Raw genomic sequence first — 16,107 nt, forward strand, 5'->3', positions numbered from 1 at the left:
CACAAAACTAAGAAGAACAACGAGGAAGTTTGCACACGCCGTCCAGAATCTGTGGGCAACACACACACACACACCATCATCCATCACACACACCGTCACACACACACACACGCCCAGGCGCTGCAGGGGGTTCTGGGATATTCTTTACAGCAGGAATCCCTCGATGGGACGGCGATTAGGCACGCTTTGATAGAACAGAAATAACGTAATAACAATGAAATAAGCGAAGGCATATCAACGAATCAGGACGTCTCATTTACAAGCATGGGGGGGGGGGGGTTAGCACTCACCACAGCAAGTTTCGACAGATAGATAAGAAATGAAACTGTTTACAGTATGTCGTCACTCAGTAAAGAACACATGCTGGAGAAGAGAGAGGAGAGACCCCGTTTAGTCGATTTCAAAAAACTAAATTCTGTTTCCGACGAGACCAAAAAGCTCGACAACTAGCCTCGATACGGAAGCCCTGAGAGGCCAGTTTGATCAAGTCTGGATATGTTTGATGTGCCCGTGTTTAAGAGTGGAGAGCAGGAGGGAAACTGAATGTGTGAAACAGGGACAATATGTTTTATTTTTCTACTTTTTTTGGTGGTCTTTCGTGAAAACAGGCGAATTGTGGGGATCGTTTAGACCTCTTAAATAACGTTTTTTTCCACCTGCAAACAGCATTTTTCTTAAATGACAATTTAGCAAAAACCCTTTGGTGTATTTTCCTTTACAGATAAGGTACATAGATAGTTGTGTACCATAAGGACCATGATCGTTTACACCCGTTTAGGGTCCAAGACAATGGGCGAAACAATTCTTTAAAGAACTTTTCTTTCACCTGCAAACATCATTTCTTTTAGTGACGTTTTAGCTACATAGACCGTTGTGTACCATAATGTCAATAAGACAGAATTGAGGAATTTGATCTGTAATTTCTAGACGAATCACTCGATCAGTCTAGAAATGTATTGGCGAATAATTGTGGAAAATTAGTCCATCTAAAGACAAACTTAGACGACTGAAACCCAAATATTAAAATCTACATTTTAAACAAAAATCTGTTTTTCGCAAATGGAAAAAAGGAAATCTACAAAACATAATTTCCCCAAAGTTTCACACATTGTTTTTCTTTCTTTAAGCAACTTAGAAAGATTATCCTGAAGTATCTCTTAATCACAAACTTGCCTCTCAGGGCTTCCGTACCCCAAACTAAGATTCCACCCGAAAAACTCAAAGGCTTTTTCCTCCGGCATCAACCTGCAGGCCAATAAACCATTCTGTTCATACAGACATCAAACGAAGAAGAAGAAGAAGCAGTCAAAGACCTCAAAGACCTAGAGATTAAATGATTCAGTAACGTTATCCAGTTTGTGTTTCCCGGTCTTTGTTTTGTGCGTGCTTCTCTTTCCTCTGCTCACATCCAAGATCATTTGACTTGAAGCAGAAAGAAACCACAAAGACTTTCTGAGACATGAGACAGACATGTTGAATTTTGGTTTCTCTCCGTTCGCTTTCACACCTGCGGTTTGGTTCATTTTGGGGGGAAACATTGACTTCTAACACGTCTCATGTTCAGGCTAAGTGGTGAAAAGTACGATTGTGATAGTCACGTATTCAAAAGGCTGCATGAACTGTTTTCTGAACCCCTTTTCTGTTCATATCCTCATCACTGATCAGCGTTTACGGTGCATGAACGCACCAGTGGTCATCCCCAAAGTATCATCACATTACAGATATCGATGCACCGATTCAAAAACTACAACTCAGCTCTGTCACTAAAGAGAAGCAAAGACCCCCTCTTCCCGCGGGACCTTATTATCGGAAAAAACTTAAAGTATAACACAGTGAGAAAAGACCTGAAAGGAAAGTATTGTATTCGGTACCAAAATTAAGTCCCACAGGTACTTCATGATTTCACGTCACCACCGCTAAACTAAAGTCGGCTAACGTTGGGCTATAAAGGAACGACGGCTAAGCTAAAGGCGGCTAACGTTGGGCTATAAAGGAACTACGGCTAAGCTAAAGGCGGCTAACGTTGGGCTATAAAGGAACGACGGCTGAGCTAAAGGCGGCTAACGTTGGGCTATAAAGGAACTACGGCTGAGCTAAAGGCGGCTAACGTTGGGCTATAAAGGAACGACGGCTGAGCTAAAGGCGGCTAACGTTGGGCTATAAAGGAACTACGGCTGAGCTAAAGACGGCTAACGTTGGGCTATAAAGGAACTACGGCTAAGTTAAAGGCGGCTAACGTTGGGCTATAAAGGAACTGCGGCTAAGCTAAAGGCGGCTAATGTTGGGCTATAAAGGAACTGCGGCTAAGCTAAAGGTGGCTAACGTTGGGCTATAAAGGAACTGCGGCTAAGCTAAAGGCGGCTAATGTTGGGCTATAAAGGAACTACGGCTAAGCTAAAGGTTGCTAACGTTGGGCTATAAAGGAACTGCGGCTAAGCTAAAGGTGGCTAACGTTGGGCTATAAAGGAACTGCGGCTAAGCTAAAGGTGGCTAACGTTGGGCTATAAAGGAACTGCGGCTAAGCTAAAGGTGGCTAATGTTGGGCTATAAAGGAACTACGGCTAAGCTAAAGGCGGCTAACGTTGGGCTTTAAAGGAACTGCGGCTAAGCTAAAGGCGGCTAATGTTGGGCTATAAAGGAACTGCGGCTAAGCTAAAGGTTGCTAACGTTGGGCTATAAAGGAACTACGGCTAAGCTAAAGGCGGCTAACGTTGGGCAATAAAGGAACTGCGGCTAAGCTAAAGGCGGCTAACGTTGGCCGTTGATGACGTTTAGTCGTCTCATTTAGACACTTGTTAGCAACCAACGTTTCTAAATCCACCAGTGGGGTATTTACTCATGTATTTTATGTCGTTGAACAAAATCTCCTCAGCTCGTGTAAACCACAGACCTTGTTTTAAGCTAACAACCAAAACCAGGAAGAGACTCAGGATAGCTTAATTTTTGTTGTACCGCAAGGAAAACATAATCACTGCCTTATTTCAGACCAAAAACACATTCTCAAAACCCTTGACTTCCACACCAGGTGACAGGGAGTGGTAAAATGTGGACTCATTTCAGGGTTTCGGACTCATTCCTGCTCCACTTTGAATAAAAATGTACATATTTTTTCCGAAATAAGGTCCTTTAAGGTAAGGGACATCGCCTCTCTTCTCTGATCTGGAACAAAGCGTCACTAAAGATTTAAAGACGCCGAATGTAACAGCTGCCGTCTTTCAGAAATCGAACTCGCGTTTAACCACCAGAGAGGCGTTCACTGCCCTACGGTAAAAATCAGTAATCTCCCAGAGGCAGGTTGATGCCCTAACCTTTGATCTTTCCCCTCCTCCTCTCGCTCACTGGAGAAAAGGCAACCAGAGAACATTCAAATCATGTAAAAAAAAAAACATTAGTAAACAAATAAATAAGGCTATGACAAAACAATATATATATATTTATGGATATATAATAAAAAAAAAAAAATGTGCAATGATTCCAGTATCATCTTTACACAAATGTTCACATCTCTATAATAATCTAGAATCTTTTCATTTATTTATTTATTTATTTTCCTGCAGGTTTCTTACCCTCCCAGTATGAAACCATCAGAGGGTAAACAAAAAAGGGATTGAAAGTAATAAATCCCAGCGTCGGCTCCACTGTCTCTTCAGGGTGAAACTGAAATGACTTTGGACGTAAAAATCAGTCAAGGCGAGCGAAACAAGCGTCCTCAATTTCGTGGTGCGTTCACTTGGCTGGGAAAAAACTGCATTGCCAGGTTTCAGAAAAAAAATATCCACGAGACATTTTTTGGGCGATGTCAGCTGGGAGTGTTTCCTCCTACGACCTCTTATTTTTTTTGTTATCGTATCTGTTGCTCGATGGAGGGCTGGTTGGTTAGCACCGCCCGCCTGGCAGTCCCATGGCGATCAAATCTAACTAACACACATCCAAAAAAAAAGAAGAAATATCCAGAAAACAAAACCCCCAAAAACCCTTAAGCAGGACAAACAAGAACAATATGGAGGGGGGACACACACACACACACACACACACACACACACACACACACACACACACACACACACACACACACACACACACACACACACACACACACACACACACACACACACACACACACACACACACACACACACACACACACACACACACACACACACACACACACACACACACACACACACACACACACACACTTTAATCATTAAAATACTGGAGTCATTTAACCGCTCTATACATGAGCATTTCCCATCCCACTTTCTACACATTTACACTTATTAATATGATTTCTTCGCCTCCTTCGCGCCCCATATTTTTACCTTTGAACCCCAACATCTTTACGATCTGAATCCCCCCCCACTCCCAATCCTCCCATTTCATTGCAAAGAGAGGAGGGGGCGTAGTAATACTGCATCAGGTGAAACTGCAGAAGAAGAAGGTGGGCGTGGCCTCTCGAGGAGTGGCCGGGGCTTACAAAGCTGATCAAGCCCACTTTTGTTCTGCAGGATTGTGGGTAATGTCATTCCAGTGATGGTAAAAAATGAAATGAGGAGGTATGTAAATGAGGGGGGCGGGGCTTATTTTTCAGCGGTGTTGTTGGTTGGTTGTTTGTTTCTCCTGTGGGCATGTCCAGACCCCAAAGGGGGCGGAGTCTACCTGTCCTTCAGCTCCTGAGTGACGCGTTTAGTGAAGCGTCCGCAGAGCAAACCCATCACGAAGAGCAGCGCCACGCCGCCACTGATCACCGTCAGGATGTAGTTTTTGGACGGAGACGTCATCACCTGCATGGCGAGGTCTGAGAAACCCTCAGCGGGGGCCACCTGACAGGAAGTGAGGAGGACAGGAAGTTAGGACAGGAAGTGAGGAGGACAGGAAGTGAGGACGACGGGAAGTTAGGACAGGATTGGACGGAGGATCCAATCCAACTTTATTCATGTAGCACATTTAAAAACAACAGAGTTCACCAAAGTGCTGTACTTCAATAAAAGTATAAAAAGCAGCATAAATACATTTAGGCAAAACCGATAGGACAAAAAACAAGTGTGTGTGTGTGAGAGTGAGTGAGTGAGTGAGTGAGTGAGTGAGTGAGTGAGTGAGTGAGTGAGTGAGTGAGTGAGTGAGTGTGTGAGGAGCTCCAGCGGGAAATCCACCTCACACTGTCCGCTCCGGGAGCCTCTCGGGGCGGACTCCTGAACTGCTTGGGAGTCCACCCTGGCAGAGGGTGGGCCTATTGTTCTATAGCTGTGTGCTAATTGGTCCATTTGGACTTAGTGACGTCAATAGGCCTCGGAAGAAACAAATGGAAAAAGAGAAATCCCCAACGAGGCGTTCTGGGGCAGCACAGACAGGTCTTCTCTGTGTTAGAGTTTTACTCCCTACAGGGTGAACTTTGAGGGGTTGTGACTCTGCCGACCGTTTACATGCAGAAAAACCTTCATAACACACAAGGGGACGGGTGAGAACCAGAAAAGCATGACATGGGACCTTTAATGATCAATTTCAAAATAAAAGCCAATTTAAAACTGATTTAATGTAGTTTCTTAAATCAATTTCAAAATCAAATGTATATCAGCAATATTCAATTAAATTTTAAAATATATTTCAGCTTCTTTAGGTGTTTAAGGTGTTTTCAGAGTGTTTCCTACGTGTGTTCAGAGTGTTTTCAAGGCTGAACGATTAATCGATTTTAAAATCGAAATTTTAAATAATGCGATTATCAAATCTTAAAGCCTGCGATTTTTTTAAATATTTTTTTTCTTTTCTTCTTGTGTCAGTCATCCACACCAATCATAAGTGCTGTGCTCCACATGTACCAGCCATTGTTAACCAATCAGAAGTGGCCCATGATAGAAGTTGATGCATGTTGATGCGACCTTCCTAGCCGGAGATATGGCCGCACTTTACAATAAACTTCCGTTGGGTCGCTTAAAAACAAATATCGCAAATCGAATCGCAATATTTGTCAGAAAAATTCGAATTTTTTTCTCCCAAAATCGTGCAGCCCGAGTTCAGAGTATTTCCAGATGTTTCCAGGTGTTTCCTGCGTGTTTCCAGGTGTGTTTCCAGACGGGTGGAGTTACCTTGGCAGCGTAGCTCCACATGTCGATGCGGTCCTGGAGTCTCTTCTTGCACTCGGGCTGCAGACGCACTCTCTTGTCCTGCAGAGCCTCCATCAGGCACGACATCTCTGAGGAAACAAAGTAAATCATCTTCTCAGGGGGGGGTCTGCACTGCATTATCTACAGCATATGCTAACTTAGGATCACTAAAGTACCTTAAACACACACACACACTATTTTTCATAATAATCTACATTTTTCTAATACATAAAAATACAGTTCTGTCTCAGAGAAACTAGCCCTAAAAATCATCGAAAACCAAACTAATAATATCTGATTTTCTTTCTATTTCACGTAGTGAATAAATATATGTTTTATGTGATTCTCAGCTGTGGTGCGTTTGTTTTGTTGACTCACGGCGCCCTCGGCCCGGTGGGATAGCGGCACATTGGTGTTTGATGTCAAGAGCGCAGGCGGTGTGGAGGACGGGGTCAACAAAGATGTCCGCCTTACTCTCCTTCAGCATGTTCAACACCTCCTGCAGGAGAAACAGGACGGAGAGGGAAGACAAGAAGGAGGATTTAAGAAGTGAAGGAAGGTTAGGATTTAAAGGAAGCATCGATATTGCATTTGTAGCAACCTTAAGGTTAATTGTCTGCCTGCACATGCATGTCTATGCCACAAGGGGGCAGTTCAAGCTATTGTTTATTATGTGATCCGGACTCTGAAGAAAATATTCCTAGTGGCCAAACGGCGGTACTGCAACTTCAGCGTCCGTGACGTCACTGGAGCCAGAAATACTTTTTCCCATTGACTAACATGGGGAAAGAGACTGTACATCAAAACTAAATTAACTACCCAGCACTTTTATAGCCTTTATTAGAATCATTAGTTCCTTAAAGTTGTAAAATGCACTAAAAGCTGAATCCAGATTTATTTTCTCTCTCCATTCATTCTATTGAGCAGAGCGGGGGCGGGGCTTAATAAAAGGAGGCGGGGCTTAAGGGGAAAGTCAACTGCCCTCTATGAGCTACATACTTCTACTCTGACAGCAAGGCATGATGGGTAATCTGTGACGTTTTGCTCTCGAGAATGTCAGGCCATTTTGTCTTCATGCGCCAATGAGCAGCTCTCAAAGGAAAGAACAAGCCCCGCCTCCAACGCTGTATCCAGTTCTTATTAAACGTCCATGCTGCAGATGCCGACATCTTGCCTATGTGTCGGTTCACTCGTGAAGTTAATACATCTATTTCTACACTTTTAATTATTTTGCAGTCCGAGCGCTTTAACACATTAGCAATACGATTTGCAATACTAGAGGTAATGATAATTGTTGATCATTATTCCCGTCATCATTAATTACGTTTATTAAAAGGATCATGGTGTGATTTTTAGCTTTTTTCACGAAGTCTGTATAAGCTGAGACTTCTCCACAGCTCTTTTGCGTTTACTGTGATTTGGATAAGGTGTGTGTTGGTTGAGTGGTTCCTTGTGGTTGTTGTTGTTTACCTTCTTGCATCCATCCTGTTTGATCTTCAGCAGGTTGACCTTCAGACACTCCTCCACCTGCCCCGTCTGCTCCTGAGCTGCTGCCTCCTCTGGACACAGCCGTGAGATCTGAACACACACACAAACAATTAAGATGAGTAAAATCCTAAATGTATGTCAAAAAAATTCAGAAAACTATGTTGAAGAAGACTAATAAAAACACACACACGGGGAGGGGGGGGGGGGGAAGCCTCTACATGCTCACAGTACTCGGGAGTAGATCTGTTGCGTTTCTATTTTGAGATTTCTTCTGTTAAATGTTTGTGTTTTTAGTTTTTCCATTGAGCGCTGCACATGTCTGAGGGCAGAGGGTGTAGGATTGTGTAGAGATTGCAAAACCCACTGAGACAAATGAAGAAAATAGCAGAAGTGTTGTATTCCCCTCAGAACTCACACGGCAATACCGCCCTCTGCTGGCCACTCGGCCTCATCGCAACACGTGCAGAAACCTCAAGGAGAGCCTGGTATAGTATAAATATTTAAACACAACATACTACTAAATGATATCTGTCATAAGGATTTATGTATTTGCCGTGTGTGTGTGTGTGTGTATCTGCTCTGTGTGTGTGTGTATCTGCTCTGTGTGTGTGTGTGTGTGTGTGTGTGTGTGTGTGTGTGTGTGTGTGTGTGTGTGTATCTGCTCTGTGTGTGTGTGTGTGTGTGTGTGTGTGTGTGTGTGTGTGTGTGTATCTGCTCTGTGTGTATCTTCTCTGTGTGTGTGTGTGTGTGTGTGTGTGTGTGTGTGTGTGTATCTGCTCTGCGTGTGTGTGTGTATCTGCTCTGCGTGTGTGTGTGTGTGTGTGTATCTGCTCTGTGTGTGTGTGTATTTGCTCTGCGTGCGTGTGTGTGTGTGTGTGTATCTGCTCTGTGTGTGTGTGTATTTGCTCTGCGTGTGTGTGTGTGTGTGTGTGTGTGTGCGTGTGTGTGTGTGTGTGTATCTGCTCTGCGTGTGTGTGTGTGTGTGTGTGTATCTGCTCTGCGTGTGTGTGTGTGTGTGTATCTGCTCTGTGTGTGTGTGTATTTGCTCTGTGTGCGTGTGCGTGTGCGTGTGCGTATCTGCTCTGTGTGTGCGTGTGCGTGTGCGTGTGTGTGTGTGTGTGTGTGTGTGTGTGTGTGTGTGTGTGTGTGTGTGTGTGTGTGTGTGTGTGTGTGTGTGTGTGTGTGTGTGTGTGTGTGTGTGTGTGTGTGTGTGTGTGTGTGTGTGTGTGTGTGTGTGTGTGTGTGTGTGTGTACCTCTGCAGTGCAGTGTATCTGCAGCTGAGGGTCCAGCCTGTAATCGAGCGCTGACTCCTGCAGGATGACCTGGATCTGAGCCTCGCAGTCTGGAGACAAACGCTGCAAACACAAAGAGACACACATTCAAATGTTATACATAATAAAAACGAGCCAGGTAGGTTCACACATACGAGGAATTTGACTTGATGTCATGGTGCATACATCAGATATAAAACAAAGAATCAGTAAGGACACTGTAATATAGTTGAATTGTAGGGCTGCACGATATTGAAAAAAACTGACATAGCGATATTTCTCGCCCTGCGATATGAAAAAATACAGGAATTGAAGAAAAAGCAGTTTTTTTTGTCCGCAAACCATCGTTTCTTGAACTTTAATACAAGTGGTATTTTTTTAACAATATTTAACCGGATGAAGGATTTTAATCACGGGCGTCTGGATCTTAAGTTATCAGAGCAACAAGCTGAGCTAGCTCGGTTATCCTGCTGTGATCTGATCGAGAATGATTGTGATTGGTGGTTTGCTGTCACTCACTCAACTACCCCTGACACGAGAGCCGCGCAAGTTTTCCTTTTGTAGCAAGCAGCAAAATAATTGTAACATGACGTGTTTGAGTTCATTTGCCTACTTAAAGGGGACCTATCATGCAAAATGCACTCGTGTACGTCTTTTCTACATGAATATGTGTCCCCGGTGTTCCAGGGAACTCACCAAGTGTCAGAAAACACAACCCTCTCTATTTTCCTCCATACCCAAATCTCTTAAAAAGGGGCTGCAACGGATCTGATACAGACTGATCCAGATTTGAACACTTCTATGACGTCACAGAAGTGGCGCTACGGCTATTGGGCCAACTCCACCAATCAGGAGGAGACAGCCACGGACATTGCCGTCAGAAAGCGCTGGAGACGCTGTAGTACATATGCCAGGCCTGTAGATGGTGCTGTTCTCACAGAATCAGCCCATGATACAAAGACAGGGTTACATTGAGAGAAATGAGGAATGGCTAAAATGCATGATCTGTTTGGTATTTTGAAAAATAAAAAGTATAAATATATAGGTATGGTCCTACACTATATTATTCAAATATAGCATGATAGGTCCACTTTAATATCGCACGTCCTTAAAAAGAAAATAAAGAAATAAAAAAATCGTACGTCCTGCGATGTCAATAACGTGATTATCGTCACGAAACGATATATCGAGCAGCCCTATTAAATAGCAATAAAATAAAGCAGTCATTTACAGCTAAATGGAATGTAAGAAGTCGAAGTCGTCAGAAAAATAAGTATTGGAGTAAAGTACTGACAGCAGAAACATTTACTCAGTAACAAAGTATGTGTACTCCTCTACCCCCCCCTCTGCATACAGGTAAGAGGGCTTGGTCTCACCTGGTCGGCGTACTTGAGCTTGAGGCAGCCGATGACCTGCCCCTCCAGCTCGCTGTCGGGCGTCGCCTTGTTCAGGATCGGCTGGCAGAACTTGGGGATGTCGGCTTTACACGCCTTCCTCAGAACTGGGTTCAGCCTGTAGTCTGCAGGCAGAGAGACAGCACACGCAACACAGCATTACTTTAATATAAATACATCTAAAACACAACAGGTTTAATATATCGGAAACGCAAGATTCATCTGATTAAAAACCATCTTTAAAACTTTTAATTAAAACATACAAAATGTATTTAAAAAAAAAAACATTTCATAATAAAATATAAAAAACAAATAATTTAAAATAATTAATTTAATACCTTTTAATAAAACAAAACAAATATAAAAAATGAAATAAATTATAAAACATAAAACCTAATTAACTTCCACTAATGTTTAATTTATAACCCCCTATATTTTTTGATTAGAATGATTGTGAGTGTACACCTGTGTGTGTGTGTGTGTGTGTGTGTGTGTGTGTGTGTGTGTGTGTGTGTGTGTGTGTGTGTGTGTGTGTGTGTGTACCTGTGTTCTGGGTGATCTGTCTCTTGGTGATCATCTGTTTACATTTGGGATCCATCAGCTCGCTGTTCTTGTTTTGTTTCAGACACTGAAGAGTGTTCTTCCCCTCCGACTCTGTGCAGAAACGCTACACACACACACACACACACACACACACACACACACACACACACACACACCACACACACAATACAGTAAGGGTCATTGAATACCAGCTCCTTCCTCTCCTCTTCATTTCACTGGAAAACCCGTCTGTTCAAATATTAAAAAAACTCCCATTTCTTAATGTCTGACATTAAAAGGCTCGTCTGATTGAGGCCAGCGTACCTGCAGGCCTGTGCTGTTCTGGAGTGTGCATCCTCACGGTTGCTAGGACACATGTTAAGTTGCTTTGCATAAAAGCTTCAGCTAAATGAATGACCCGTAACGTCAAAACTCACCTGTTCTCTCTTTGCTTTCACCCTCTGCTGCTCTCCCCTTCTTTCACTGAGCTAAGGACTGTTGTTGTTGTTATTTAGAGCGCTGGGGAACGCGCTATATAAATATGATGTGTGTTATAATGTGCTGGTTTCACTGGTTTAGAGAGGATGCCATGTTTGTTGTGTACCTGCCTGAGGACTGCAGATGGCCATTAGCTCAAATCTGGCCTCCCTTCTTTTCTCTGAGATGAAGGTATTTGTTTGCACGGTCCTTGTGGAAGTAAACACATCATAGTTACCCGGATCATGTGCTTGCAGACTCTCATCAGCTGGTAGTCCAGTTCTGGATCCACCATCTCCACTTCCTGCAGTTGAAGATCTTCTGGTGACATCTCTGAGTCAGCTGACGCTTGTTCTCCTTCAGACACTCGATCACCTGCAGACACACATTTTAAAGTGTGTGATTGAGTTTGTGCTGCAGGACTGCAAACGTTTACACTTTAGATTCCATTTCTTCTCTCAGTGATGCAAACACAGGTATGGTGAAAAAAGAGAGAACTATTCGAAGCAGGAAAAAAAACAGCGTAATATACCGTCTGACAATGACAGATTTTTCTTTTTGGATATTTTACAAATCACTCCCCTTTCAAACTCTATTCTTGTTATTTTTAACAACTTTTTTTGTTACTGTCATATAGTATTTTATACCTGTTTTTCATTTAGTCTCTAATGTCTCATTAATAACTATAATGATCATATCAAGGTGTGCCTTAACCTCACTGAGCTGAGGTTATGCGAGCCTCTCAGGAGAGAGCTCTCTTCCACCTGGTTGTAGAAAAGCTCTTTAAAATGCGTTAGCATAGCTAGCTAACCAGATGCTAATAACAACAGATCGCCACTGTGCTTACAACTAAAGACACAGCCTCGCAAACACTGCGGCATGTGTACGGCTCCTTATGGGTACTGCAATATTTGAAGAGCTGGAGCGGCGTTCCGATGCTCTCCGTTACTCCGTTCAGACGAGACATAACCACGTGAAGACCTATGGGGAAGACACGTTACGCTCGTGTTGTGTTCAATGAGCCTGTCCTTGGCCAGGAAAAACAGGCACTCGCTTGTTTAATTATTTTGCGATGTAGATTTCTTCTCTTTTTTGAAGTGAGAAGTTCGGACTGACGGACCCCCCCCAAAACGAAAACTCTTCGGTTTTCCACGAATTACACAAGTCACCCAAATCAGCGTTAAAAAAGCGGGAGGCGCCGGAAAAGGAAAAGCGACTAATTTGCATCACTGTCTCTCAAAGAAGTTTAATTTTCATTTGCGTTTAATTTCTGCATTATTTTTCTTTACCGTCTTTGAACCTAATATTTTCCCCGTCAGATATTTCGATGACATTTACGTAATATAACTTTAAATGTGTTCTTATTGGCACATTTCATTCTCAATGGCTTTGTTTTAATTCATTGGAATATATGGAATTACAAAGAGCTGGGAAATGATTGTAGAATAATATATAAAAGTCCTTAAATTGATAAATGTGGATTCGTTAAATCAAAGTCACTTAAATAAATCAATATATTTGTATCCACTGACCTGTGCGTTTCCGAAGGCGACGTTCTGACACAGCCTGGTGATGTCGGGCTTGCAGGAGTCGTAAAGCTCCGGCTCCAGACGGATATCCTCCGACTGCAGAGACAACAAACAAACAAGACACTTTAAAATCTGTGCAAGCAGAGAGGAGAAAAGAAAATGCAGTGGTCAGTGAACGCACCATCTCCACCTCCTCCACCCGCAGCTGTTTGCGACACTTGATGGAAACTCGCTGCTCCTTGACGTCCTGCAGCGTGTCGTTTCTCACCGTGGTGCTGAGGCAGATCACCACGTCCACCCTGAGGAGGGGGGGCACCAGGTTAGGAGAAGGTAAGGGGGGAAATGCAGTCGTTTTAAAAGAAACAGGGTGAGAACAAAAAACAGCACAGATTCCATTAGAGATTAATTAAAGATACAAAATACTAATTATATACAGCTAAGTAACTTTAAAATAAGAAATTAATAAAAATGAACATATATACATATTAGCAGTAGCGGCGCCAGGGTATGGCTGGGGTAGGCTACAGCCATACCGAGAAATGGCTTAGCCCCACCATGAACAATGATGTTAAAGTAAGCAAAATTAAGTCCGCCAACTCTCGCGGAGTAAATCACACAGACAGCCGTTAGTGAGATTGATTTCAGTAGCCACTTGTCTGGAAATACCGAAGACTAGAAACGGTTTTGAAAACTTTTGTCACGTAGTGATCGTCTTCTCAATAGAACATCTTTGATAATGTCTTCTGGCAATCAGAATCAAGATAACGGCGTGGTGTTGTTGCAGGAAGTCCCGACGGAGAATACTTTTGCTGAAGTACATCTCTATACACATCGATACAACATTACGTGTTGATAGAAATCAACACGTAATGAAATAAGACCCCACGGTTTGATGATTGATAGGTGTGTGGGCTGTCTTTCATTTTGACACACAGAACAATGGGGGCTATCCACCCTTATCCACAAAGTAAAAACTCACAGCCTCTCCCTCTTCTCTCTCTGAGGAGCAGCAGGTTCAGCTTTCAGAACAAAGTAACAGAAAACTAAAATGGCATTCATTTTTTTAATGTGTAGTAACAGATTTATTTATTTTTCTTCTCAAGAGACCAGAATGTGTATTTTATGTTAGTATTTCAAAAAATCTCCTACAGTTCAATTTGGATTGAGACAGGGAAATAAGCTAAACCTCACGCGTGGCGTTTCACTGACAAGGGGAGCGTGTATGTAATTACATTGCTGACGTGAGCCCCACCACTGTACGGGTTAGCCCTACCACAGATTACCCAACGCAGATACTCTGGAGCCGCCACTGGGTATTAGATATATCTACGTATGTGTGAAAACCGCGTGTATTTTATTTTACACAACGCTTCAGATAAGAGACTCAGATCAGTTGTGATTTAAAAGCAAAAATAAATCATTTTCTCCCCAAATTTCTTCTGAAAAATAATATAATCGTGTTTTTATTACAATTATTTTGGTCTTTTTAGCTTTGTATATCATATAAGGCTAACGTGTCCTTTACGTATTTGCAATATTTTTAGTTTTTTCCTCACTTTATCTGAACTATCTGCTGTTATCTTTCCTCGTTGCAGGCAAACAATGGATTTCTGGTTCTGAGTTAACGTCAGATACCAGTACATAATGCCTCATTAGCATATTCAAACATAGCCACACAGAACACGTGTAATATAAAAAGGAAAGGTGTTAAAGTCAGCAATGAAGTGGGGAAGCTCATGGTGATATCTGATATGTTTTAACCCATTCACCTGCAGTGTCTCCGATATACTGAAACCTGCTTTTAACATTCGGGAACCCAGATTCCTTTTTGACTTAAAGCCTCCATCTTTCCTTTCTCAACTTCGCTCAGTGTCTTCTGGACCGGCCGGTGGAAACTGTGTGTTGGCGGCAAACATTATAATCAGTTCCAAGTCTGAAACCTCAGGAGGAGTTTAGGGACGGGAACTGACCGAACAATGCTGGAAACAGTCCATGTTCCACCTTTGAGATCAGGACATTGTGTCACATAATACTCCTCCCAAAGGTCAGCTCGAAGTCGTTTAGAATAAAAACGTTGGGATGAAAACGAAGCTCCCAAATTGCAGTTTGTTTTTACGTGTCTTACTTCTTCTTGATATTGGGACACAGTTTGAGGACGTCCTCCTTGCAGGCCGTCTTGAACTTGTAGGAGAAACGGAAATCTTTGATCTGAACCTGTAGAGGAACAGACAAAAAGGACTCGTTAGAAAGACGATGACATGGTTGCAGAATCATTCAGGGATGGAAATATACGCATATCGTCACGGTAACACACGTAGAATTAGAGAAATGCAAAGTATTCCCAGCTCTACATGGAAGACAACTCTCTGCTCTATAGCTTCTCTATGAATAACATTCATATTTAACTTAATATTCAATTAACTACATTCTCATGCTATGTTTAGGCAACAGCATAGGTCTCAGATAAATAAAATATATACAAAACATGTCTATGAAGTGTTTTGCTCCAAATACCAAACAGATCACCCATTCTAGCCATGCCTCATATCCCTCTATTTCACTTCCTGTTTCAAAAGTGCTGATTTGGGTATAAATATTACAAAAAAAGGAGGGGTCTGAGCTCACGCGGGACCCGGCAGCTACTGTCTAAACTAAATACTGCGGTGATGAAACTCCATATCATGGATTATCAAGGATTCTCTCTGAAACAGTATGGAGCTCAAAGGCTTTCTCTCTTGCCGGTTATACCACAAGGTGAGTTCCTTTTTACTTCCTGCTTCTTCACACACATGCTCTCCAGTACAGGTTAGCTCTGAGTGTTAGCCATGCTAATGTAAACACCGAACATATTACGTCCAAAACAGTCGGGCATTGTTTCTGATAGCAACGTTTCTGATAGGGCCGTGGGTCCTCATTTCAGATATTACGTCATATCGGACGCAAATCTGGATCAGCTCCGTTGTTCCCCTCTACATGCAGCCTTGCACATAGAGAAACTCTCAACAGTTAACGTCATGCTAACGTCATGCTAACTCATCTGAAAGCGTGTGCTCACCAGCTGGAAGTGCGTCACTCCCACCGAACATTTCTCGTTCATCTCCTTCTGATGTTTGTTCTGCACCAAACACTCCATCAGATCCCCCGTGTTGATCTGGTTATCAGCCACCTCCTGAGAGAGAGAGAGAGAGAGAGAGAGAGAGAGAGAGAGAGAGAGAGAGAGAGAGAGAGAGAGAGAGAGAGAGAGAGAGAGAGAGAGAGAGAGAGAGAGAGAGAGAGAGAGAGAGAGAGAGAGAGAGAGAGAGA

General features: G+C 42.7%; 1 protein-coding gene across 1 annotated transcript in view; it reads right to left on the bottom strand.

Annotated features, from left to right (window-relative positions):
• LOC307027405 (Golgi apparatus protein 1-like) overlaps window positions 1-16,107 on the bottom strand; it is a 43,944-nt gene that overhangs the window by 170 nt on the left and 27,667 nt on the right. Inside the window, 13 exon segments of the mRNA XM_079695645.1 lie at window positions 1-4,823; window positions 6,084-6,190; window positions 6,480-6,600; window positions 7,572-7,679; window positions 8,844-8,945; window positions 10,238-10,380; window positions 10,799-10,922; window positions 11,514-11,585; window positions 11,591-11,650; window positions 12,808-12,900; window positions 12,986-13,103; window positions 14,930-15,018; window positions 15,860-15,973. The exon segment at window positions 1-4,823 is cut by the window's left edge and continues 170 nt beyond it. Of these exon segments, the coding sequence (XP_079551771.1) occupies window positions 4,656-4,823; window positions 6,084-6,190; window positions 6,480-6,600; window positions 7,572-7,679; window positions 8,844-8,945; window positions 10,238-10,380; window positions 10,799-10,922; window positions 11,514-11,585; window positions 11,591-11,650; window positions 12,808-12,900; window positions 12,986-13,103; window positions 14,930-15,018; window positions 15,860-15,973 (1,419 nt within the window). The 3' untranslated portion in view covers window positions 1-4,655.

Source organism: Notothenia rossii, assembly GCF_949606895.1.
Source record: "Notothenia rossii genome assembly, contig: scaffold_223, whole genome shotgun sequence".
NCBI lineage: Eukaryota > Metazoa > Chordata > Actinopteri > Perciformes > Nototheniidae > Notothenia > Notothenia rossii.